Genomic DNA, 27,234 nt, shown 5'->3' with positions numbered 1-27,234 from the left:
TCCTTGTGGGAGGCCTATGCCCAGCAGTGGGCGTCGTACGGCTGATGATGATGATGATGTCTATGATTATTGGGGTCGGAGTGTAAGAGTGCATTTGTTGTTTTTTTTTAAGCAGAATTAAAGGAGTAAAGGTAAATAAAATATCCCTTTTAATTTTATATCCCACATAAATGTGATTTTTCAAAAAAGCCCTTATCGGTTTTCACCATAAGATAAAGATAAAAATATCGGGTTATAAATGAAATATGAAGTATCGGGCGCCAACCTCACACTTCTCTCTCTTCGGGCGTATTACTTGAGTCTTAAATGGTCGTACGCCGAAAGAGTAAGGGAGACAGCGCGCGGACTATCTGTCTCATTCATACGCATGGCGTATGAACGAGATTTTTGTAAGGTGTGTCCGGACTGTAAACAATGACTAATTCATCAAGAAGCCCGATTGGTGCCAAGTTGGGCGATCAAACAAACAATTACGATATATTCATACATTAACAGCTGATCTGCCGTTCTTGTTGTTTTGGAAGCAAGCCAGGTTCGGGCGAGGATTGAGTTGTGGAGGAAGCGAATTCAAAAGCGGATCGGGTTTTTTGAAGGGAATGGGTTGTGGATTATGGAGGAAGCAAGAGAAGTATGTCAGGATCGAAGCAAATGGAACTTAATAGTTTCCGCTTAATCAATCAATAATTCTTTATTGCACAAAACACACAGGTCATATACATACGAATAAAAATAAGCACAATAGGCGACCTTATTGCTAAACAGCAATTTCTGCCAGACAACCTTAGGGTGAAAAAAGTAACCCCCCTAACATTATTCCGTTTTTCACAGCGTCCGCTTACCTAACCTGAAGATTTGACAGGTCCCGTTTTTTACAGAAGCGACTGTCTGTCTGACCTTCCTACCCGCGAAGGGAAAACCGGTCTAATGCAGGTTAAGTCATATATCTCAAAAAATGCATTTCTCGGGGATGTGGGTTTCGTTGCGATGTTTTCCTTGACCGCTGATATATAACAAGGTGTTATCTGCCTACTTTTTTGGAGGGAACGGTGTTATATCTCTTTTTCTTCGGAATGAAATAGTAATTCGAGATTATGTGATTTTTCAAAAAGGCGCTTAATGGTTTTCCCATAAGGCGGATATATGGAAAGCGATTTTTAAAGGACACTGCCTTCTCTTTCGGGGGTGGTGTCATGTTTTGAAAATACATAACAATAAAATACAATACAAATACAATATAAGTACATGACAAATGGCGGCCTTATCGCTTAAAGCGATTTCTTCCAGACAACCGTAAATAAGAAGGAGTTTATTTCCTAATTCAACTTTCTTTCCGCCCTCCGCTCCGTTTCACTCGTTAAAAACGCTTCCTCATACCAACTTGTATACGTTTGAGCTGGACGATGATTGAAACGTAACTCGTGGCACAATTTATGGTCCAACTCCCATTCGCTGATTCTGGGTCATGGTTCCAACGTGGGCTTCTTGGGCATTCACAGGTATATTTTAAGCACCACATAGCATCACACATTTATCCCCAAAAGGGAAGGCAGATGTGTACTTTAATAGTCCTGTGCCATATCGTCGCTTTATAGTGAAATCCATACGATGGCGCCATTTTGAAAAATCAAACTATTGGTGCTAATTCCTGTAAATACCATCTAATTTTATTTTAAGTTATATCTGTCCTTTTCTTATCCGCCGAAAAGGAAAGGGACGGGTAATCGACAAGCATAAAATTTATGGAACACACGTCAATTTTAAGCACAAATCTAAACCAACCGTCTAAAAATTTTACGTCAGTCAATAACCCGACACATTAATTTACTCATTCTTCCTAAAATTAAGAGCTGTGAATCATCCGTCCCTTTCCTTTTCGACGGATACGAAAATGACGGATATAACCTAAAATAAAATTAGGCGGTGTCTGCAGGAATCGGGGCCAATGTGTATTTTGCTCCATTCTGATGAAAAATAGATATAACAATATAGCAAGGCATCATAAGTTACGGCACGTTAAGCCTTTGGCCCCGGCTAGGCGCTCGGTGGCGCAGCGGTAAACGCGCTCGGTCTGCGATTGTTGAAGTTAAGCAACTTTCGCAAAGGCCGGTCATAGGATGAGTGACCACAAAAAAAAAAGTTTTCATCTCGAGCCCCTACGTGCTTCGGAAGACCGTTGGTCCCGGCTGCATCAGCAGTCGTTACATAACTGCCTATATACGTCCCACTGCTGGGCACAGGCCTCCCCTCAATCAACCGGAGGGGGTATGGAGCATACTCCACCACGCTGCTCCACTGCGGGTTGGTGGAGGTGTTTTTACGGCTAATAGCCGGGACCAACGGCTTAACGTGCCTTCCGAAGCACGGAATCATCTTACTTTTTCGGACAATCAGGTGATTCAAGCCTGAAAAGTCCTTACCAAACAAAGGACAGTCTCACAAAGTGATTTCGACAATGTCCCCATCGGGAATCGAACCCGGACCTCCAGATCGTGAGCCTAACGCTTTAACCACTAGACCACGGAGGCTGTTAATCATCAGCAGTCGTTAATAACCATCAATCCGCACTGGGCTCGCGTGATGGTTTAAGGCCCGATCTCCCTATCCATCCATAGGGAAGGCCCGTGCCCCAGCAGTGGGGACGTTAATGGGCTAATGATGATGAAGCCTTTGGCCCCGGCTACTACTTACTAATGTAAGTAAGTAGTCGTTACATGAGCCATGTCAGGGGCCTTTGGCAGCTCAATAATAACCCTGACGCCAGGGTTAGTGGGGTTGATAATTCACCTCACAACCCACACGATAGAAGAAGAGAAGATAGCATCATAATATCTGCATGGTCGTTGACTGAATGGTCGTTACATGAGCCATATCAGAGGTCTTTGGCGGGTCAATAATAAATAACCCTGAGAGCCATGGTGAGCCTTCAGCGCTCAGCGCTCCCCATTTGTCCGGCCAAGTAGTTAATGCCATCTGCGGAAAATCTACAATAAGTCACGTAAAAAAAAGATGGCTCGACTATACCTAAAGAAAAAAAAGGCGCAAAGAAAAAGACGCATAAAAAAAACAAAAAAAGTGACTCATTTTCCGAAAAGGATTATCAAGGAGTAGTATTATACCGGATACGTTTTTTTTTAACAACAAAAATGCTCTAGACGATGAAAACACATTGTTACATTGCGATTTTTATAAAAATAACGACGTATTTATAACTTTATTTCTTTCATCAAAGCATAGTTCAAAGAATACGACCACCATTAAGTCCACAAACATCAAGCAGAGTTTTTGATGTATTTATGAATGAGTTTTGCCTTGATACCTTCAAAATTAAATTAGTTATCCATCGCCCACGGTTTTTTGTTTGCCTAGGCGAAATATTGACTGCGATGAAATTCAGGATGTTGAAAAGTTTTTTTTTGACGTGACTTTGCCGCAGATAGCATTTATTACTTGGCCGGACAAATGGGAAGCGCTGAAGGCTCTTACCCGGTACAACGTTTACGACAACAGGCCTGAGGGTGCCCAGTTGGGCGCGAACCTCGGCTCAGGGCGTCGTCTGAGAGGAAAACTATTTGAAAGAATTAATTGACCCTAGTGGGTCGATAGCGATAAGCGCGGGAAATCGTCGGTATCGGGGCGATGTTGTAAAGATATAGGCTTCCATTCTCATCAAAAGCACATCCCGAACACTTCATACAAAACACCCGTTTTACATTGACGTTATCGTACACGCGCATCTGTGTGTGTGACGTCTGACGTCATACGATTGAAGACTTAATTATCACCGAGGGGGTGAGGTAAACGTAGCTCAGCCGCTGGTGGGGAGCGGAGAGTTGCCGTTCTATACGTAGTAGAATTATTCCTTATTCTATGCTTAGGATCCCACCATTATGAGTAATACTTACTTCATCATGAGTCGCGCCGAGAGCCGTGGTAGTCCAGTTGGATGAACGCTAGACTCTCATTTGGATGTATCTTTGACTACCCCTATTGGGATATCATCATCATCAGCCCATTAATGTCCCCACTGCTGGGGCACGGACCTTCCCTATAGGTGGATAGGGAGATCAGGCCGTAAACCATCACGCGGGCCCAATGCGGATTGATGGTTATTAACGACTGCTAATGCAGCCGGGACCAACGGCTTAACGTGCCTTCCGAAGCACGGAGGAGTTCGAGATGAAAGCTTTTTTTGTGTTCTCCCATTCTATGACCGGCCTTTGCAAATTTGCTTTACTTCAACAATCGCAGGCCGAGCGCGTTTACCGCTGCGCCACCGAGCTCCTCAATTGGGATATTGCCGTAAACTAATATTATGTCTTTTAATTTTACAACAATAATTGCTTAATTAATGTTTTAACAGCCTCCATGGTCAAGTGGTTAGAGCGTTAGGCTCACGATCTGGAGGTCCGGGTTCGATTCCCGATGGGTACATTGTCGAAATCACTTTGTGAGATTGTCCTTTGTTTGGTAAGGACTTTTCAGGCTTGAATCACCTGATTATCCGAAAAAGTAAGATGATTCCGTGTTTCGGAGGGCACGTTAAGCCGTTGGTCCCGGCTATTAGCCGTAAATACACCTCCACCACCCCGCAGTGGAGCAGCGTGGTGGAGCATGCTCCATACCCCCTCCGGTTGATTGAGGTGAGGCCTGTGCCCAGCAGTGGGACGTATATAGGCTGTTTATGTTATGTTATGTAATTGCTTAATTGTAGCCACATATCTAAAGCGGGCCACATTTAAATCGGGTATTGATCAATCAGTTAATTGACAATCAGCGCGATTGAAGTCGTGGTCGGCTGACGACTGTCTTTTGTTTTTGTTCAGTCTGTGTCGCGGATTGGCAATTATTATTGTGTGTCGCGCTCTATCAACCTAATTGAATACGGTTTATTTTGAACACCTACTGTATTTGTGTTTCTCTATTAAATGGACTATAAGCATTGACACTAAATATAATGAAAACTAGGAGCTCGGTGGCGCAGCGGTAAACGCGCTCGGTCTGCGTTTGTTGAAGTTAAGCAACTTTCGCAATGGCCGGTCATAGGATGGGTGACCACAAAAAAAAAGTTTTCATCTCGAGCTCCTCCGTGCTTCGAAAGGCACGTTAAGCCGTTGGTCCCGGCTGCATTATCAATCCGCACTAGGCCCGCGTGTTGGTTTAAGGCCCGATCTCCCTATCCATCCATAGGGAAGGCCCGTGCCCCAGCAGTGGGGACGTTAATGGGCTGATGATGATGATGATAATGAAAACAGAATGTCGCAAGAGAATGGAAGCCCATTCCCATCAACATCTCATGCATAGTCGCCTACTCTTGAGCTGATGCCTAAGCCAATATCACACTCCGCACACTTCATACATAACACCTCGTTTTATACAGACACTACACATTGACGTTATCGTACACGCGCATCTGTGTGTGTGACGTCTGACGCCCGTACGATTGAAGACTAAAGTGAGACCGAGGGGGTGAGGTAAACCTAGCTCAGCCGCTGGTGGTGAGCGGAGAGTTGCCGTTCTATTCGTATTATTACTCCTTATTCGATGATTGTGATTTCTATATTATTTTTTCAATGTTTTTATCCTTGTGTATGGTTATGATTGTCCGAAATATGATCCCTGCTTCGAAGAGCACTTCAGAAATTGGTCTCGGGTACTTGACCTAAGCAAGAATGTAGTTACATAAGCCATGCCAGGGGCATTTGGGGATACTTACTTAGTTCTTCTTGCGGTGAAAGTACCTCTGACTACCCCAATTGGGATATAGTCGTGAGCTTATGTTATGTTGTTATTTTAGCCATAACTGGAACAGCATCTTTTTTTTTGTTCGCAGGTGAACGGCATAGTGTTACATGGAAGATGTCATCTAAACGCGTCAGCCATCATCAAGGGTCTGGTCGGACCTGTCTTCAAGATCATCTTGCTCAGGTGTGTTAAGATAAGATAATTTATTAAGTATAAGTCACTATCACTTGCATTGACTTTCACTGTAAAGCCGCAGGTTGGAATCCAGCACGGGCCTAAAGGCCTTAACCTATGATTTTTCAATCTTAAAATTACAAAAGGGTCCAATGTAGACCACAGTAACGGCGTACATAGCTCTAATATATCAACTAGGAACAGAATAATAAATTGATTTTTAGCCCTAATTATTGTGAGCGGAAATTCTAACCACCGAGGCTAAATACGCCTGCCATTCTTTTCTGAGCAATACAATAAGAAATGAATTATGCTCACACTATTATTTTAGGAGCTTCCGTCACTCGGACCCACAGAATAAAAGAAAGTGGTTGGAAGGGCCAAGTGAGCTCGAACCGCGCGCCTTACAAGTATGAGCATATAGCTCATAATTCATCTTTGCACTCCACTCGTAAGCAAACTTTACGACACACGTTGCTCCGCGATAGTATATTAAAAAGTCGTCTTGTGCATTATAATCTGCAGGGTAAAAAAACAAATATTGACTGCGGTGACGGAAAACATCGTGAGGAAATTCACATTCCCGAGAAATGCGTTTCGGAAGTATGTGACTTAATCTGTATCGGGCTGGTTTTCCCATCGCGGGTTGCAAGGACAGACAGGCAGTCGCTTCTGTAAAAAACCGGACCTGTCAAAACTTCATGATAGGTAAGCGGACCCTGTGTGAAAAACGGGGCAACGCTATGGAGATGATTTTCTATTACTACGATATGTACAAAATGATTAGCTCAGTGTACATTTGTTCTCATATTCAAAGTAATCCCACCGACTTCAATCTTCAGAACCACTCTTCCATAACATAACCTCAATTTACTCTCACAAGGAAGGGTTTTCCCTTCCTTTTTTAAATATTAAAAAGCCAATTATCCAATACCTGAGCACAAGATGACGTCACAAAGAGCACATCTCGCGACGTCATCAGTTGTACTATGAATGCAATGGACCCTTTGAACTGAGCCAAGGGTTAAGACTCTCCAATTATATCCAAAAAATGGTTTAGAGGCTGTTTTACGTATAGGTATAGATTTGAGAGCCGAGCGAGAGTCCTCTACGATCCCCATTTGTCCGGCCAAGAAGTTAACGCCATCTGAGATAAACCTACAATAATTCACGTCAAAAAAGGTGTAACGATTTCTTTACACCTTTTTCCTTAGATAGGATTCCTTATGAGCACTTCTCCATTAGTAACCCTTTCCATCCAACTTATACTTTACATCCTTCTTCAACACCACATTTCAAATGCTTCGACTCTTTTGACTTCTGTCTCTACCTACCCCGTTAAGGAATACAGGCGTTTATGCGTGTATGTATGTAAAAAATAATTAACCTATCTGGGTCAGAACCATTCCGCTATCGTTTTCATCTTGTCAACATGTCCGTTCCAGCGTTCTACATCCGCGTAAGGGTCCTGAAGCGACCCTTTACTTCTATTAATGTGCAGTTCCCGGGAAGATTCCTACTTTGAGAATATTCCCGGCAGTAAAAAGGAGCAATATTTTTGTAAATGGAGCTTTATTTTTAACTGAACCTATCTTTTAACCAGATAGGATCTTTTTTTGGACGTGACTTATTGTGTTGCCGCAAATGGCATTAACTACTTGGCCGGACAAATGGGGAGCGCTGAGGGCTCTCACCCGGTACAAAATTTAAGACAACAGGCCTGAGGGTGCCCAGTTGGGCGCGAACCTCGGCTCAGGGCGTCGTCTGAGAGGATGATATTTAAAAAAGAATTACTCGACACTAGTGGGTAGATAGCGATAAGCGCTGAATGAGGGAAATCGGGGTTTTGAAGTATTTGGTGTCGCGAGCTGATTGGCCACCTCTATGGCTAGAGTAATCGGGTCGTCGGGACCGTATATTAGGTCTTTCGGACGCAGATACTTTTCAGTACCGTCTGTAAACGGGATGCATTCGGAAGCCGCAACTACCAGGGGATTTGTGGTGGTGATGGAACAGAGTCGAAAACACATTTTGAAGCTAATTTGAGCCATTGGGCAACGGTTGGTACCAGATAGGATCAACAAACAACAATTTGTACAAGAAACAAGAATTTGAAAAAGAAAGCAACAGTGCCCTTACTATTTTTTTTTTAAAAAGAACGTCTAGGGCCTGTTCCGAGGTTTTTCTTGCAAGTTCTTTTCCCCGGCTATACAGATTGTGAGAAGCTGCGGTAGTTTTAGGCGGATGAGACGTTCGTAATGTAAAAAATGACGATTCAAAGTGTAACTATGTTACCTACTGGATAAAGATATTTTCGAATTTGAATTTGTATTAAAGAGTTTTTTCACAACGGGAACATTCCCTCTTTGGGAATTTTCCCTGGAACGCCACATCACTCTTTATTCCGTTTAATATGGCCCCTTATATTCTCGTCAATTTAGCACACAATATATACTCACAACAGTGCTTCTTTATATAAGCAAGTTATTTAAATAATGATTCCGTGCTTTGGAGGGCACGTTAAGCCTAAATTTATTCCGAATATGTTTTATTGATAAAAAAAAAAAAACAAAAAGACTAGGCATGTCAGACAGTCAATGAAATCCACACAAGCTTCGTTGCTTATCTACTTTATAAAATAAACCTTTGTTAAAAAAAAACTTTATTGCACACAAATTTACAAGACATTTACAGGACAAACTTATTCTAAGGTGGGAAATGGCGGCCTTTTCGCTGAGAGCGATCTCTTCCAGACAACTTCGACAGAGAATATACCTAGTGCATTTGTACATCTGCAGTGTATCGCGTAAAAAAGTAAAATGAAATAAAAAAAATAGTTTAAATTATTTTACGTTCTGAAATATGTTCCGGCTGAACATCCAGCTTATCTGCACCCAACACAAATTCAGCGGCTGAAAAATTAAAAAAGTTCGCGACCCAGTTGTTGCAATGTGTTTTCAGATGATGATGAAAAAATCTTGTCGAGATATATGTTAAGCTGTCGGTCCTTACTAGCCTATTATTTATTTATTTATTTTTACCATAATAAGGCAACGCAGGCCCACTTGTTATAACAAAAAGAAACTTGCAAACTATGTTAGTAGTAATCTTCTTCTTCTATCGTATGGGTTGTGAGGTTGATTACCAATCCCATCAACCCTGGTATCAGGGTTATGATTGAGCTGCCAAAGGCCCCTAGCGTGGTTCACGTAACGACTGCTTATTTAAATCGGTAAATAGTAGCCGGAACCAACGGCTTAATGCCTTCCGAAGCACGGATCATCTTACTTTTGGTCAATCAGGTGACCAGCATGTAATAATATCTTAAATCAACTAGGGACCACAAAGTGATTTTTGTGATATGTCTCTGACACCAGTGTTGATGAGGTTGGTGTTCCACCTTACAACCGACTGTCTTTTGTTTTTTCTCACAAAACCATTTTTCTCTTTGTTACAGACGAAAATCGGCCCTGGAGGATGTAGCGGTGAAGCCTTTAACGCAGTTCCCAGTGGCATTGGAAGAAGAGGTTAGTAAACTTAAATGTTTTTACTTCCTTTCATTTCTTTGTGTTTACAAAGTTGATGCAGTTTGAGGATTTAAGGCTTTATGAACCGACGTGTCTGGCTTTGCAAGACTTAGATGAACTACAGCATTATAGCCCAAATGCACACAGAAATATTATCTGAATGGTGCTGATGAGAGTTACGAGACGATAGAGATTTTGTATGTAAGTATGCGTCGAAAATGTTGGTATACGAATCGCTAGGCTTGAATGGAGATGGGCAGGACACTTGACAGGACGGAAGACAACAGATGGACTAAGGCTATTAGGCTGCGTTTCCATTGACGCGAAGCTGGGCGGAGAGGAGCGGAGAAAGACGGTAAAATAATTTACTTAACAGAACTGTGATGCAGGCATACAAATACTTTTTTTTTACTTGTTTTTTGGATGAAGAATAATAGGATTATGAAAGCGGTATATAAAACGAAGATTGGCAATCGAGCTGTAAGAGGAAGACCTAGAAGGACGTACATTGACCAAATTGGAGATGTCCTTAGAAAAGGTTCAGTACGATCTACTCTGAACCGGCGTGCGTGTATGAAACGATTGATAAATGTGGAGGAAGTAACAGAATTGCGTCAGGATCGAAAGAAATGGAAAATGAGTTTATGTATGTATGTTTTTTAAATGAGGTTCTCATTTGACCACAATCTTACCTGAGACGGTTAATGATGATGATGCATGAGATGATACAATATTTTTGTTTCCTCTAGTGAATCGACTGCGTGTGGGTGGCTTTTCCCAACCTGGGAAAAAGCAATAATGCGTAACACTACACCATAGAATAATAGTACGCATAGAATGGTAACTCTCCGCTCCCCATCAGCGGCTGAAATTTGCCTCACCCCCCTCGGTCTTACTTTACTCTTCAATCGTATGGCGTCAGACGTCACGCACACAGATGCGCGTGTACGATAACGACAATGTGTAGTGTCTCTGTAAAACGAGGTTTTTTTGTATGAAGTGCCCGGGGAAGTGTGGTGGGGGGTACACCCCGCAAAAGTCTCATGCTTACTGAGTGCTGTCCTAGCGCGTAAGTACAAGCGAGACAGACAATCCACGCACGCTTTCCCTTACTCCTTAGTGGCTTACGACTATTTAGACTACAAAAGAAGACCCAGAGGGGGTGAGGTAGGCGTCCGATACGAATTGGTGCGGGGCGGAGTGTTACCGTTCTATACGTAGTATTATTCTGAATTCTATGACACTACATAATACGGTTGTTTTAGTCAAACCAGCTACATTTTATCAAATTAAAATAAGAATAAATAAAAATCATTTTTAAATTTCAATATTTTTAGAAATGTAAAATTAAATCATGATTTATTTTTGGAATCAACGAATTAACTCTACCACATCAGCTATAGCATATAGAATTTATAAATAAAATAGGTGTGTCCGTTTAAAAATACCTATTTAAAGTTACTAATTAGGATGTACACATTTTATAGTCAAATACCTTACATTGCAAAACCGCTCGAAACCAGTCGTGTAAACATTAAAAATAAAGATGGCTCCAATGTGTCAACCGCAGGACTAATATACGGAGACCTTTGACATTTAATTTTGTTCGTAACAGAATTCAACAATTACGAATTATCCATATTAATATTATACATGGGAAACTGTATGTGTGTTTGCTTGTTTGTACGTCTTTCACGGCATAACGGAGCGACGAATTGACGTGATTTTTTAAATGGAAATGGTTGAAGGGATAGAAAGTGACATAGGCTGATTTTTGTCTCTTTCTAACCCTCCACTTCCCTAAACTGGGGGGTGGAAGTTTGTATGGAGCATTCCGAAATTTTCATGGTAGAAAGATAATCATTAGAACATTAGGAAAGGGGAACAGTATTTAATGCGAGCAAAGCCGCGGGAAAAGCTAGTAATTAATAATGAAAAATGAGTTTAAACCGAAAAAGAGCATAAAAGCAGTGAATTATGTTATTTAAAAAAACTAAATCGTTTTAACTTTGGAATTGTCGTTCTTTTAATGTTTTTATTTACTTATTTGTAATGTATTTAGCACATTGAAGGAATACGTTAATATTGTACTTGTGGGGCAAATGACGGTTAAAATAGGTAATAGTTTAAAAAAATCTGTTAGGTAGTATGTACTTGTTTTAAAAATACATTATCTATTCTGTTACTTGTTTTAAAAACAATCATTGAAAGTCAATAACCTCAGGTTATGTGAAATAAGGCTCGGAATTTACTAAAAACATAGGTACTTCTATAAGAATCCGGTATTATGTGTTATAATTTATTATCATATAGATGACATTTCAATAATTAAAACACGTAATACCGGGTTCTTACCGCGTTAAAATCAGGGATATGAAACTTCCGATATTTCAACACTGTTCCGGCAGTTCAATAGTTTCATACCTACTTATCCATTTCGAATTCACCTCACTTTAGTGGATAACTTGCCTGCTAAGCGAACGGAGATTACACGAATTAAAAAGAAAAACTGTAGTTCGTTACCTATCTTATTCATTTATTTTAAAAAAAGAGAAAATATGAATAGAAAATAAAAGAGAAGAGAAAAAGGAAAGAGGTTATAAAGAGTATATTTCTATTTCAAAAGACATGGAAACACAACAAGAAAAAATCAAATCAAATCCATGCATGCAAATGTTAACTTATAGTTATACAATAGGTATAACATACAAGTTAAAAAAATATTTATTAGATTTAATTTAGCACATACCTATTTCTTTCTTAATTTTTGTAATTTTACCATGTGAGTGAGACTGTGATCCTGCAGACAAATTGCTTATGCAATTTTGCAGGACATTGGATTTATACTAGTGTTACTTAAGGCTTCATAATAATAAATAAATAAAATAAATACAATATAGGTTAGAAAAAGAACGAGAGACTGAAGACACAACTTATTTCTAACAGAAATACCTATCTTCCAGCAGGCTTGTGAGAGTGATAGATTAAAGAGGGAAGATAGCTTGTAGAAGCATACTTAGCATTTATATTTTACTTATACCAAGACTCAAAAACTAAGTGTGGCTGCACAATGCACATTATCTCCTAGCAACAATGTGTGGTTCTAACTAAAGTTGTATCTGTCTGTCTGTTTTACAAACGATATCATAATTTTATCAAACAATCAAGCACAATAGTGCTGCACTTAGCGTATATCGTTCAGCCATACAATACTCCACCGCTTTACGCAGCGGCTTGAAAAAGTGATCACATGTATAAAAAATGGCGGGATTATAAAGACGATTACGGGTGTGAAGGAGGGAAAGAGAGGGGCGTAAAAGACGGTTCAAAATATATTGGCTGGTCTATCTCTTGTTTGTTGCTTTTAACACTGACCTTGCAGACTTAGCATCTTGCATCTCTCTCGCACTTATAGTGTAATAAATACACCGCTGATTTCCGTACCATTTTCCTACAACACTTTAACATTGAACTGTACACCCTAACACTTAATATATAAATGTTATTTTAAAATAACCGGCCACATTTTTCAGTGTTTATCTAGAACGTGGGTAGAAGAACGGCGTAAGTGCTTGTGGATTTTTAAATAAATTTATATTTTATGTTTATGTCGGTAGTATGGTTGAGAGTCGAGTGGCGGCGAGTGGTGTGATATTTAAATATTCTGTAGTAGTTTTGTCTATGTTATCTCGCATTTAGCAATGTCATATTGCTAACATGCCGTTTTTGTAGTTGCGCGATGGTATATCATCAAATTGAACGCGTTCACTTATATTTTAATTCGAAATTCGAATATTTTCTAATTGTTCCTACAGGATTTAAACTTAGAATTTAAAAGTGTTGCGTCGTTTCAAATTAAGAAGTGCATTTAGTGTTGCGAAATAAAAAAGTGAACTTGAAAGTGTTGCAATTAAAATGTTTTTGCACTTAATGGCATTTTTTCGGATAAAACGTACCGGCAAGTGGTGTTAATAGTGTTAGTTTAAATTTTATGGGTTATTTGATAACGCTTTGTGGTTGTGTCGGTTGAGTATGTAAAAGTAACAAAATATGTGTAATGTAAACATTGAAATTTTAGTTTGTTTATAAGTATTTATGTTATGCGATAGATTTTTGTTATTCATTGATACTTTCCAACTGAATTTTGCAGGATGAGAAAAATCAAAATTAGAATTTATCATCGATATCATCGATTTTAGTCTATCACGTGAGCGTTATAGATAGGTATAGTATAAAAATATAGTATTATAAGTTGGTAGGTACGTTACCTAGATAACAAAACCGTATAAAAACGAGACATTATATTTAAATTCACGCTGTTCATTCCTAATGAGGTAGGTAAAGTCACAAGACACACAAGACTTCTTTTTTTAAAACATTAAAAAGAAGTAAATATCGATACAAAAAGTACTGACGTAGTATCAATTTTAGATTTTTATTTTTTTATTTATTTTATTTCTGTGCTTCGAAAGGCACGTTAAGCCGTTGATCCCGGGCTACTAATCCAAAACACCACCAATCCGCAGTGGAGCAGCGTGGTGGAGTATGCTCTATACCTACCACCTCTGGTTGATTGAGGGGAGTTTATGTAAACATACAAAAAATCACTCCGAGAAACTATAAAGTAGTAGAAAACCCTTAGCGCTTTCCATTGGGCCGGCCAACTAGTGAGGAATAAGTCGCGTCCAAAAAAATGGTTTCTTGAAGGCATTAACTAAACACTTAGCAATGAAACAATGATTGTTCATACAATAAACATTATACAAACATAACATGTTTACGCTAAAAATAACACTAATCATTGTAACAAAGCTATTATTATTTCGTATAACTATAATATTACACTGTACAAAGTATTTTCCGTGAGTCCAAAAATATATTAGCAGCAGTTTCGTCACTAATTAAATTACAATAAAACATTATTCATTTAAATCAAGCAACGGGTTAAAAAATCAAATTAAAAATCATTTATTTCAGACATGATGGTCCAAATTACATTAATTACACACTTAAAAAAAATCAAATAAAATAAAATTAAAATGAAAACCAAAATTAAAATTAAAATACAATAAAATTAAAATTACATAATTACTAGTAGTTTTTGTTTGTCAGTAAATGCATCATACAACAAAGGCGCATGTACTGACAGTCAAACCTACTCGCAAACACACTCAGGACGCTGTTGGGGTGGTTAAATTCAATAAGATAGTGCCAAAAAATCATAATTCGTATCAGAATCAGAATCTTTATTTGTTTTTACACGGTGTGCCATTTGGAATAAATAATACAGGTCCACGACATATTTAGCCAAAACAATTTAAAATATAATATATTACAGAAAATTAAATATGACCAAAAGATTTATACGTAGATATAATAATAACTCATGCTTAATGATTATGCATACTTAAAACTCTAAGGGAGCTGTTTCAGAAATTAAATATACTGACGGTCACAAGTAAATATTATATTTATGAAAATGTATCTCTCCTTCCGAGAAAGTGTGAAAGGCATAGGTACTTATAATACAAGAAATTAAAATAAAATTGCTATTCAAAATTCGTAAATTAAATATATCTTTTTTGGTGTTTTTACAATAAAATACCAGATAACATTGTAAATATTCGCCGAGTAAGAAAATTATATGTATAACTTAAAATAAAATTAGGAAGTGTCTGCAGGAATCGGGGCCAGTATTATATTATAATTTTATTATAAATATGTACACATAGAGACAATATTTTTTTCGCCGTTTCTAGAGCTCTTAGATACCACATCTAACGCATGTCTAAATTGACCTCTTTATACTCTACCACTAATAAAATAATTAATTAAAATTAGTAATACATAAGTAAGACTGTTAAGTAAACTGACCGTCGCAAGTCAATGGGACTGTTTTATTCTTATTCTTAAGTAGAACAAACTTAAATACAACGAGTGAGACAGATTTGCAGCTGTTTTATTTGTTTATCTTTCGATAAAATGATAATCAAATCATGATGCCGAGTCGTGATAATGTTCCTCGTAGTAACATCACATGTCATGTTTAAACATCCCATTTATTTACATAATAATCGACTTATATGACTTGATTTTACAATAAATATAACATACATCATTTCCTTAGCATTTTCCCCGGTTTTCACAGGGTCCGCTTACCTAACCTAAAGATTTGACAGCACCGGTTTCTTACAGAAGCGACTGCTTGTCTGACCTTCCAACGCGAAGGGAAAACCAGCCCAATACAGGTTAGGTCATTTACCTCCGAAAATGCATTTCTCGGGAGTGTGGGTTTCCTCACGATATTTTCCTTCACCGCAGAGCTCGTGGTAATAATTTATGATCCAAACATGAATTCTAAAACAAATTCGTCAATTATTGATTTAGGCTTGTGCTGGATTTGAACCTGCGACCTCAAAATGAGAGGCAATCATTCTACCATGGCTTCATAATTTACATAACATAAACAGCCTATATACGTCCCACTGCTGGGTACAGGTCTCCTCTCAATGAATCGGAGTACAGAGCATACTCCACGCTGCTCTACTGTGTGGTTCGTAGAGGTATTTGACGGCTAATAGCCGGGAGAAAATAAATATAATTAATGTCATATTCTTACCCGCCTAAAAGGAAAGGGACGGATGATTAACAGCTGGTAATTTTTGAATGAATGAATAACCCGGGCGGCTCAAATAGGCATCTCGCCGATACGCGACCCGTTTGACGTGTGCTGTCAACTTAATTCTGTCGAGATATTGGCTAATCTAAAATTTTGAGAGGGTTATTTTTTCTGCCTAAAAGAAGCGTATTCCATAAATTTTATGTATGTCGATTACCCGTCCCTTTCTTTTTCGGTGGATAAAAAATTACATCTACAACTTACAATAAAATTAATTTTGTACCAAAAGCAATTTATTTCAATTGCCTCGCATAGTAACAGCATTTAAATGCAAATCGTAAACAATTCTGCTCGCAACAGGAAACTTCAATGAATAAATAAATACATACAATAAATGCATATCATAAATAATAAATTTAATATTTGTGATTATTACTTAAATCAGACTGATCAACACTTAAATCCATGTACAGTCACAAAATTAATAACAACTTCATCCTACCCTCGTAACTTTTGTGCTGACTCTACCAAGTCATTAGTGTGCTGATTATAATTAATTATCATGAAATAATGATCCGATGTACAATATCAGTTCACACGATATATGATACCTACAAGTTATCGTAATGACATAATTATAACACTACCGTGTACGTTTTGCATTGCATTATTTTAATAGGCTAATTTCCAACTAGTCAAATCAGTTACTTTTTATTAAAATGTCAAAACAAACACGAAATTCATACTGTGACGTCATAGAAAATCGTGATAAAATGTCCGACTTATTACTACGTTTTTCTTGATTAAAATTAATATTAAAATATTAATAAAATAAAAATACAATATTATAATACAACAATACAATACAAAACAACAACAACAAAACAACACAATACAACAACGATACCAAAAACAATAGAACAACAGCATAACAATATTATTATTATTTTATATTGTTTTTTTATTACATTTCTTTCTAATAAAATTGGCTAGCGTTTGACCACAATCTCACCCGATGGTCAGTGACGATGGTGGTCTAGGGTGGATCACGCTTACCTAGCAAATGCCTATTCACTCTAGCCTTGAAGACTCTGTTACTGTTAGACTAGTTTGGTTAGGACATTACAGTCTGATGACCTGATTGTCCAAAAGTAAGACGATCCGTGGTTCGCAAGGCACGTTAAGCCGTTGGTCCCCATTACTACTTACTTATGTAAGAAAAAAAAAAGAAGTTTTCATCTCAAGCTCCTGCGTGCTTCGGAAGGCACGTTAAGCCGTTGGTCCCGGCTGCATTAGCAGTCGTTAATAACCATCAATCCGCACTGGGCCCGCGTGATGGTTTAAGGCCCGATCTCCCTATCCATCCATAGGGAAGGCCCGTGCCCCAGCAGTGGGGACGTTAATGGGCTGATGATGATGATGTAAGAAAGTAGTCGTTACATGAGCCATGTCAGGCCTTTGGCGGCTCAATAGTAACCCTGATACCTGCGTTGATGAGGTTGGTACTCCACCTCACAACCCACACGATAGAAGAAGAATACAATTTAAGAATAATAGCAAAAAGAATCATTTTGCTGTTTGTCTATTTATTGACTTTATCAACTTGTTAGTTTGTATGTTATACCAACCGTGACCTTAAGGTCATTTTGTATAAATTTAGCACCTAATTTATATTAACTTTCATGAATTCAACGAGCGAGGACCTAAAAATAAATGCGACTTTGTTAAAAATGCAAATATAATATTATACAATTACATTTACAACTTTGATTGCTATAATAGAGTAAATATTCCGCATGTTATTCTACCTACCCATTAGAAAGAAAAGAAAAAAAGAAGGAAAAAAGTTATTTATTTCAACAAAAAGGTACAATCATTGCCAAGTGTAGCGGCCTTCTGTTAAGTGAACACCTGTGTTAGAAGACCGCGCTCTTCAATATCGATTACTAATGGTACCAATACAAAAGCTTAAAGAAATAAGTAATAAGTAACTTATGATTAATAATAAAAATATATTTGTATTTTATTTTTTTGCCTATAGTGTTCAGTTGAGAGTGGCAGTCTCAAGTGTGTGTAATAAATTAGAATATTATGTAACTAATAGGGGTTAGGGGGGGATATGTAACTAATTAGGGGATATAGGCGTGGGTTTTTACAGTACATTATAATTAAGTACCTAATTAGGCATTGATCATCATGGTATGCTAACAATGGCCCCGATTCCTGCGGACACCTCCTAACTTTATTTTAAGTTATACCCGTCATTTTCTTATCCGCCGAAAAGGAAAGGGACGGACGATTGTCAACAAGTTACTTTTAAAATGAATGAACAACCCGTGCGAATAAAATAGGCATCTCGTTGGTATGCAATCCGTTTGACGTGCTGTCTACTTAATTATGTCGGGTTATTGGCCGATGTAAAATTTTTAGACGGTTGTTTTAGATTTCTATTTAAAATTGACGTGTATTCCTTAAATTTTATGCCTGTCGATTACCCGTCCCTTTCTTTTTCAGCGGATAAGAAAATGACAGGTATAACTTAAAATAAAATTAGTTGGCGTCTGCAGGAATTAGCACCAATATGATTCAAAATAAAGATTCGGTTCTTAATAAGGGATTCCTATTTTGGATTTGTGTTTATGTAGACGGCACTATGACACTATTATACTTATTAGTGGTTAGGACATTACAGGCTGATCACCTGCTTGTCCGAAAGTACGATGAGCCGTGCTTCGGTACGTTAAGCCGTTGGTCCCGGTACCTTACACCAAACACTTCAGAACCCCGATATCGACCGCGCCGGCGGCGTGTTCGACGATTTCGCTCATTCAACGCTTATCGCTATCGACCCATTAGGGTCGATTAATTCTTTCAAATATTCTCCCTCTCAGACGAACTGAGCCGAGGTTCGCGCCCAACAGGGCACCCTCAAGCATGTTGTCTTAAATTTTGTACCTGGTGAGAGGCCGCTCCCTATTTGTCCGGCCAAGTAGTTAATGCCATCTGCGGCAAATCTACAATAAGTCACGTCAAAAAAATGTCTCGGTTACTACTTACTGATGTAAGTAGTCGTTACATGAGTCGGCTCAACAATAACCCTGACACCAGGGTTGATCAGGTTCAATGCACCTTACATTCCATACGATATAAGAAGGCACTGCCTACTTCTAAATGTTAACGGGCGTGATCTTATATTTTTATTATTTATTATGACATCAAGTTGGGTGTTTTCTGTAGTTCGTTTGTCTAGGGTTTCTTTTAGCATTTATTTGTATTTAAGTAAGTAATTAACTTATGTTTGTGGAGGCTGGAGCCTAAACTAGGTTACCCTGTACTATAGGCTCCAGGCCTCCACCTCCAGAATAAATATGGACACTAGGGACACTGTTTGTACATAGAAAGAAAAAAGAATATTAGTAACAATTTTTCAGTTTGAATTTAAATAAAATAGACTATGCAGTAAAGTAAGTGTGAGTGAGTGTGTGTGTGTGTGTGTATATGTGTGTGTGCGAGTGTATGTTTGTGTGTACATGAGTGCGTGTGTGTATGTGTGTGTGTCTGTGAGTGTGTGTGTGTGAGCAAATACATGTGCGCGGAGGGGCGATTTAAGTTACCAATGCAGCCCTACGTCGAGTATGGACTTGGGATCGGAAAGGTATTTATGGTAATATGAATAAAATATTCATGTTTTCAATGAAATTTAAATACCTTCATTTCCTCATGCAGATGAATACAGTACTTCAGCAATGCAAATTGTAGAACAATACAAAAAAAGTTTGTTTTTTTTTTAACCTGAATTACTGCACAGCCAGTGGTCAACTCGTCCAAAACAATCGCGTCTCAAATTCAAATTCAACATTAAACAGGATTTTATAGATGTTGTGTTATTAATAAAGTCGCTTTAACCTATTTAGCTTATAATCTATGCCATGCAAAAATAACAGTCCTAATTGTTATACATTTTGATTAGTATTATCAAATTAATTCATATTTATATCCTATTATAAATTATGTGACTGAAGTGTCATTTTTTGGATTGGATGAATTCTTCAACTGAATAAAACATACTTTCAAGCAGTCAATATTATAGTTTCTTTTTAAATTGAATGAAAGGTAGCCGTTTTATGTGCTCAGGTAGTGCATTAAATATTTTTAAGCACATTACGTAACCATTTCTCTCTCAATGGGACGGTTAGATACACTCAATAAACACGCAATATTTTTCAGTAGTCAACTCGACCCATTGTTACTTTTGTCGTACATTTATTTAGAAAACGCGAAGAAGTTTGAAACTGTTAGTGGTGTAATGATATCAACCTCTCTGGTTCGCATCGCTCCTGGCTACTAACTTCACGGTCTGGTTGGTTGCCTTGTTGACAACATCCCCAGAACACACGTCCAAAATTCCCTCACCCTTCGTATTCTGGTGTTCACCTACGCTTGCCTAACAACCTCTGCGTTGTTTGGAGTACTTATTGACAATTCAAGGTTATATTGCTAGTAACAAGTGCATCCATATTCTTCAGTGTCAACTCGACATTTCTCCGTTAACCGCGCCTCAGGATTATTTACTCCACATCAACCCGTATGGGCTTTTTATTTGGGACATAAATCAAGTTACCTATGAATATTATCGAACAGTTTCTTTATAGACTTCGCGTCTGAAGAGTTGACTACTAAATCTTCTTATCGTGTCGATGGCAAACTAGTATCGGCCCAAAACTTGGCAACAAGTATGGCGCTATCTGCAGCGCTCATCAGATCCTCCTGCGTGCAGGTGTTCGAGCACGCAGGACACGATGTAAGATGTGCAGTCTGGTTTGCCATCGTGTTGTAGTAATTGGTTTCACGGCTATGCCGCTACTCACGGAGAGGGCCCAAGCATAGGTATCGCTCTGCGAGAAGGCTTACTACATCCCCCCCACTACTAAATGATATTATAGCATGTGTCGATTCGTCTCATGAGGACGAGTTTACCACTGGCTCTTATTATGTAGGCTAGCTATGCCCGTAATTAATTTCATCTATCACCTCACTTACTATTTACTATTACTTATCAGTAATTATTATTGCTGTTGGTATTCTTTTCCGTCCGTGTTTTTTCTAACGTGACTTACTGTGCTGTACTTGGCCGGACAAATGGGAAGCGTTGAGGGTCCGGACCCAATACAAAAATTTAAGGACAACAAACCCAATTGAGCGTGAACCTCGGGTTAGGGAGCCGTCTGAAAGGATAATATTATTTGAAAAAAATAATCGACACTAGATGATCGGTAGCCATTACAAAGTGCTGAATGAAGGTAATCGTGGACCTAGCCGGCGGGGTCGGTGTCGCCTCATACAGCTAGACACGTCAAAAAGAATATACGGAAATATTAAAATATCGACTAAACTTTTCAAACTTTCCGCTATAACTTTGTAAGAACAGATGTGGACCATTATGACGTCACTATAGGATATTAATAGTAAATCTCCAATATTTGAATAACTTATCAGTAAGTATAGTTAACACGGAGGATTATTAACTATCTCCTAATACCCATGCAAAGCCATGGCCGTTTCGAGATAATCAGCTTTTAAGATAACGCTCTTCGACTCTTGTCGTTTGAGTAGGTTTTGCCATGAGTAGGGATTTTATATGTTAAGTAAGTAAATATGTTAAGTATATTATTATTATTTTATATCCCAGATTTATTGGAAGGGACAAGTCATAGGGACTGTAACTTGGAACCTGACAGAGGGTAGCAGTAGCAGACAGTAGTGAGTACTATGCAGAGGCGGAGGGCAGGAGTCCTAGCTAGTACGGCTTTGAAATATACTATTCTGGGCGCCATCCCACTGGCGTCAGACAGTACTGCGGGGCGGAAGGCAAAAACGGAAACCACTGTCCTATTTTTTCCTAATAAAGTAGCAAGGAGAATGCTACACCGACAAGAGCGTGCCTCTTAAAGTAATGATGATGAGGCTCTTCATAGGTACACGATATTCTATTGCACAAAAGTAACACAAAAAAATAACAAAACAGATACTACAAAAGACGGCTTTATTGCTAAGGTGGCAATTGCTTCCAAGCAACCTTTAAATAATATAATATATTTACTGTATAATATCGTAGCGGGGTATACAGCTAGGGGAATAGCCGTGATTTTATGTAAGTATGTAAGTATTTTCATAGGAAAAGCATAGGTTTTTTCTATATAAATATATTTAATTACAGGAAGTAATACTCGTAGGTAGTTTATTTATTATTATAGCTTTTTTATAACTATTATTATTTGCACAGAGAGGCTATAAAATATTAACATATGTTGTAGGAGTATATTTTACAACTTTGACCGATCACAAAGCGTTAAGAAAATGTTGTCAAAATTAAGTTTTTATTTAATAATTAAATAAATTTAATATAAATATTATTTATTTATTACATTTATTATTTTATTTTAATTTAACGTATTTTTTACACATGACTCCAATACAAAAATGTTGAAATGTATTTGAATATATAAAATGCAATCTCAATTTATATTTTTCGACTTATTTAGAATTTTTTTATGAATTAATATTAACAATGAGTTTTACCGTTTTATAGATGACGTCACAGGACAGTATTTCCATAAATTCCAAAGAAAACTTTCGTTTTGACGTTTCGTAAAAAGTATCTTATTTGACTAGGTTGTCAAGTAGCCTATTCTGTAGAACTTACTCTGGTGTAAATACCTACACTATAGAATGCTTAATCGAACTATATTTTAGGCAAAGTAATAATGATTGAATGAATTGAAAACAATCCTCGGTAGTTAAATGAACATTGCCGTGTCAAAGTGAATTAAGCCACTGTTAAAGTAAACAGTAATAGCATCTAAAACGGAATAATGCCGCTAATAAAAAACAGTAAGATGTCAAAATGGTTAATGCCGATGTCAAAGTGAATAGTGGCGTGTTAAAGTGGATAATGCCGCTGTCAAAGTGAACAGTGGCGTGTTAAAGTGGATAATGTCGCTGTCAAAGTGAACAGTGGCGTGTTAAAGTGGATAATGCCGCTGTCAGAGTGAACAGTGGCGTGTTAAAGTGAATAATGCCGCTGCCAAAGTGATGACTGTGATGAGCGAAGTGCGGCCGCGTCGGGGAGTTGATACTGAACAATATAAACCAACGGTGTTGCTTAGAACAATATGGCGGAGGACATTATCTTTCAAGAAGCGAAAGGTGAGTTAGATTTGGCGGGAATTTAATAACTTTTGTTGTAAATATATCACCAAAAAGATTGGATTATCCAAGGGTACTAACGTTAATCTTTAAGGCTATACGAATAGCGCGTACCGTAATTTAACAACTTGGGAGCTTGTGGACAAAGCGAACCTTTCTTGATTAAAAAAAACTTATATCGGTACTCTAGTGTATACACATTAGACAAGTAATGATAATAATGATACTGAATTTGATATTGAATACAATTGAATGATAGTAACAGCCTCCGTGGTCTAGTGCTTAGAGCGTTAGGCTCAGCCGTAAAAACACCTCCACCAACCCGCACTGGAGCAGCGTGGTGGAGTATGCTCCATACTCCCTCCCTGTGCCCAGCAGTGCGACGTATATAGGCTGTTTATGTTATGAATGATAGTAATGATACAAGTTACAAGTATCATCTATATCATTACTTGTAGTTTGTAAAAGCAATAACCGACCTTACCAAAAGCCTGACATGGCTCATGTAAAAACTAACAACCTGTATGCTAGTCAGAGGTATAGAGCTTTCTGTTAGACCAACGTGATAGGTGGTGAGCCGTATCGCCTTCTACGTATAATGGTCGAGTCAACAGTGTGAGTGAAACTGCACTTGAGATTAATAAAGTCTGGTGCCGGGGTTATTATTATCAAAACCATAATTTTGAAATAATAAAATCTTATTTTAATAGCAGAGAGTCTGTTACTGATAATTGATTTGTTATTAGTTTAAGTTTTTTGTAATATTTTTTAGGGGTCTGGCTGAAAATCATGTGGGTCGATACGACATTAGCCGAGCTAGTACCCTTTTTAGTTTTAAGTCTTACATTTAATATAATAATGGCCCCGATTCCTGCAGACACCTCCTAATTTATTTTAAGTTATACCCGTCATTTTCTTATCCGCCGAAAAGGAAAGGGACGGATGATTGTCCACAAATTTTAAAATGAATGAATAACCCGTGCGTACAAAATAGGCATCTCGCTGGTATGCAATCCGTTTGACGTGCTGTCTACTTAACTCCATCGGGTTATAGGCCCATGTAAAATTTTTAGACTGTTGTTTTAGATTTCTGCTTAAAATTGACGTGTATTCCATAAATTTTATGCCTGTGGATTACTCGTCCCTTTCTTTTTCAACGGATAAGAAAATGACAGGTGTAACTTAAAATAAAATTAGATCGCGTTTGCAGGAATTAGCACCATTATGTTCAAATTTTAATATTAAGAAGTTTATGTAACGTCTTAAACTTAAATAAAGATTCTATCTATCTATCTATCAAATGTCAAATTGAAATATCGCTTTTTTAGATTACTTGCTTGAATGTGGCCTTTTTAACCCCCCTGGTCCCACAATGGACAGGCTCATAATCTATCTTCTTTCATAAGAAGAGGAATAGAGGTTACCATTACGCTCCATGTTTGAGCAAAGCAACGTTGCTAATTTTATCCGTAAACAAAACTTGTAACTCTAGGTACAACCAAATATCGTATCTCAATTTACAAGGTTAAACGTAGTAATAGGTAAACAGCTCGATACCAACGGTTTTAAAAATAAACATCCATCTCGTGATCTTCGTGTAAATTGGATATTTTGCACGTTATAACGCTGAACTAACGAACCTTCAAAAATTCCAGAATTTTCCTGTAATGGGTGAATCTCAAAATTTCAAGTTTGGTGGCGAAATTTCATATTATTTTTTCGTGAAAAATTGGGTTCCTACATGAAAAAGATCCAAAAGGATCCTCGGTTCCGACGTGAAAAAGGAATTTTTCAATTCCCAATTTTCTCAAGTTCGCCACCAAACTTGACACATTTTGATATTCACCCCTAATAAAACCTAATAAAACCATCGTCTATTGTGTTGGAATGAAGGACTGATACCTAAGTACGAACCTGAGGCAAGTAGGCGGCCATACAGCTCGCGACAACATTTTTTTTCTCTTGCTTCCCGAAGCGCGGATCATCCATCTTAAAATTCTAACGATAAGATGTAAGTAGGAATTTTGATTTAACTGGGGTCTTCTTCTTCTATCGTGTGGGATGTGAGGTGGATTTCCAACCTCATCAACCCTGGTGTCAGGGTTATTATTGAGCCGCCAAAGGCCCCTGGCATGGCTCATGTAACGACTACTAACTTACAACAGTGAGTAGTAACCGGGACCCATGGCTTAACGTGCATTCCGAAGCACGGATCATCTTACTTTCACACAATCAGGTGATCAGCCTGTTATATCCTAACCAAACAAGGGATCACAAAGTATTTTTTGTGGTATTTCCCCACCGGGATTCGAATCAGGGACCTCGGGATCGAGAGCCAAACGCTCAACCACTGGAGCACGGAGGTCGCGAACTCTTGATTTACTTCTAGATTGTCTATACTTAGGTACTAGTAGACGTATCTCAAAAGCCACTGAGAGTGTGGATAAGAACAAAGAAGGTAAATACTTTTTATTGAGTTACATCCATTAAGAGTTGATCAGTAAGTTACCACGCGCACAGTCGCGGTGAGACCTTTTCTCACCCATGGCCACTGACATCCTATTCGCTAACGCGTTTTTCTAAGAAATCTTCCGAACAGTGTTGTAAATACTTATATACTGTTCATCATCATCAGCCCATTAACGTCCCCACTGCTGGGGCACGGGCCTTCCCTATGGATGGATAGGGAGATCGGGCCTTAAACCACCACGCGGGCCCAGTGCGGATTGGTGGTTATTAACGACTGCTAATGCAGCCGGGACCAACGGTTTAACGTGCCTTCCGAAGCACGGAAGAGCTCGAGATGAAAACTTTTTTTTTTGTGGTCACCCATCCTATGACCGGCCTTTGCGAAAGTTGCTTAACTTCAACAATCGCAGACCGAGCGGGTTTATCGCTGCGCAACCGAGCTCCTATATATACTCTTCACGACATACAATTTATAATATTTAGATAAACTTTAGAAGTTTACACAATATTTTTGTCTCGTCCACAATATTTTTGAATGAAAACTAAGCGACACAACGCTCTACAAGTTCTACAACACTTATTTTTACGACTATACTCCCAACTGAGGTAGTCAGAGATACAAACATCGCATGATGAACCAAGTACCCACGCTTTACCGAGGTTTCTGTTAGACCAACGTAAGTAGTGAGCCGTATCGCCGTCTATAATGGTCGAGCCAACTGTGTTAGTGAAAATCTTTACAATACAAACAGTATCCTTCCAGTCGATAATTTTATACTCTGTGTATATGCATTAGCAACGTATGCTGAAACTTATAGGTATAGGTATAGTTTAGGTAATTACGTTTATTTAATACAACACAAAATAGTATGCAGTATTATAATCTATTCTATGCTAACAGGTAGGTAGTTCTACACAGATCACAGTCCGTCGGCAGCTGATGGTCGGTTCTTATCACTGTTGTACCCCGCTCCACGCGCTGCTTATACATTCCAACCAGTTTTGAATTACATACAGTATGTGTTTAATTGTGAAAAGTGCATAGTTAACTTAACAATTCTTTCTTAAGTACGGTCACGAGCATTAATATGTATACACTTTGGTACCATGTCACATTAACTTTTTTGACAAATTGAACTGTAAGTCTCACTAAATGTCAAATATGTTAGTGCGACAGAGTCCTAAAGTGGGTACACTATATTGCTCATGACTGTACAAGACATATTATTGTTAGACAATGTATTTTAACTTCTGTAGGCAGTTTGTTAATTAAGGTGGGTACGATACATTCCGAAGTCCGTTTGCCGTAGAAATTTTTAAAACGCGGTATGGTGAGTAAATTGTTTCCTGTCTGTCTTGTAATCTTATTTGATTTTTTTATGTGTTGAATTTCGAATATAAAATATTGCTCTTTTAAAATGTTTAATTCGAATAACGAATAGACCGGAAGTGTACAGGTAAATGTAAAAAGTTCTACTTCATTTTTTATTTTAAGTT

At 38.2% G+C, this 27,234-nt stretch overlaps 1 protein-coding gene across 3 annotated transcripts in view; it reads left to right on the top strand.

Moving 5' to 3' along the window:
• Nucleotides 1-27,234, top strand: part of LOC126377499 (uncharacterized) — a 228,018-nt gene that overhangs the window by 183,672 nt on the left and 17,112 nt on the right. For all 3 annotated transcript variants that reach the window (XM_050025234.1, XM_050025235.1, XM_050025236.1), the window contains exons 25-26: nt 5,831-5,925; nt 9,374-9,443. In XM_050025234.1, the coding sequence (XP_049881191.1) occupies nt 5,831-5,925; nt 9,374-9,443 (165 nt within the window). The remainder of the gene's footprint in view (nt 1-5,830; nt 5,926-9,373; nt 9,444-27,234) is intronic.

The sequence above is a fragment of the Pectinophora gossypiella genome, chromosome 23 (assembly GCF_024362695.1).
Source record: "Pectinophora gossypiella chromosome 23, ilPecGoss1.1, whole genome shotgun sequence".
NCBI lineage: Eukaryota > Metazoa > Arthropoda > Insecta > Lepidoptera > Gelechiidae > Pectinophora > Pectinophora gossypiella.
This window is presented reverse-complemented; position numbering and strand designations above follow the sequence as displayed.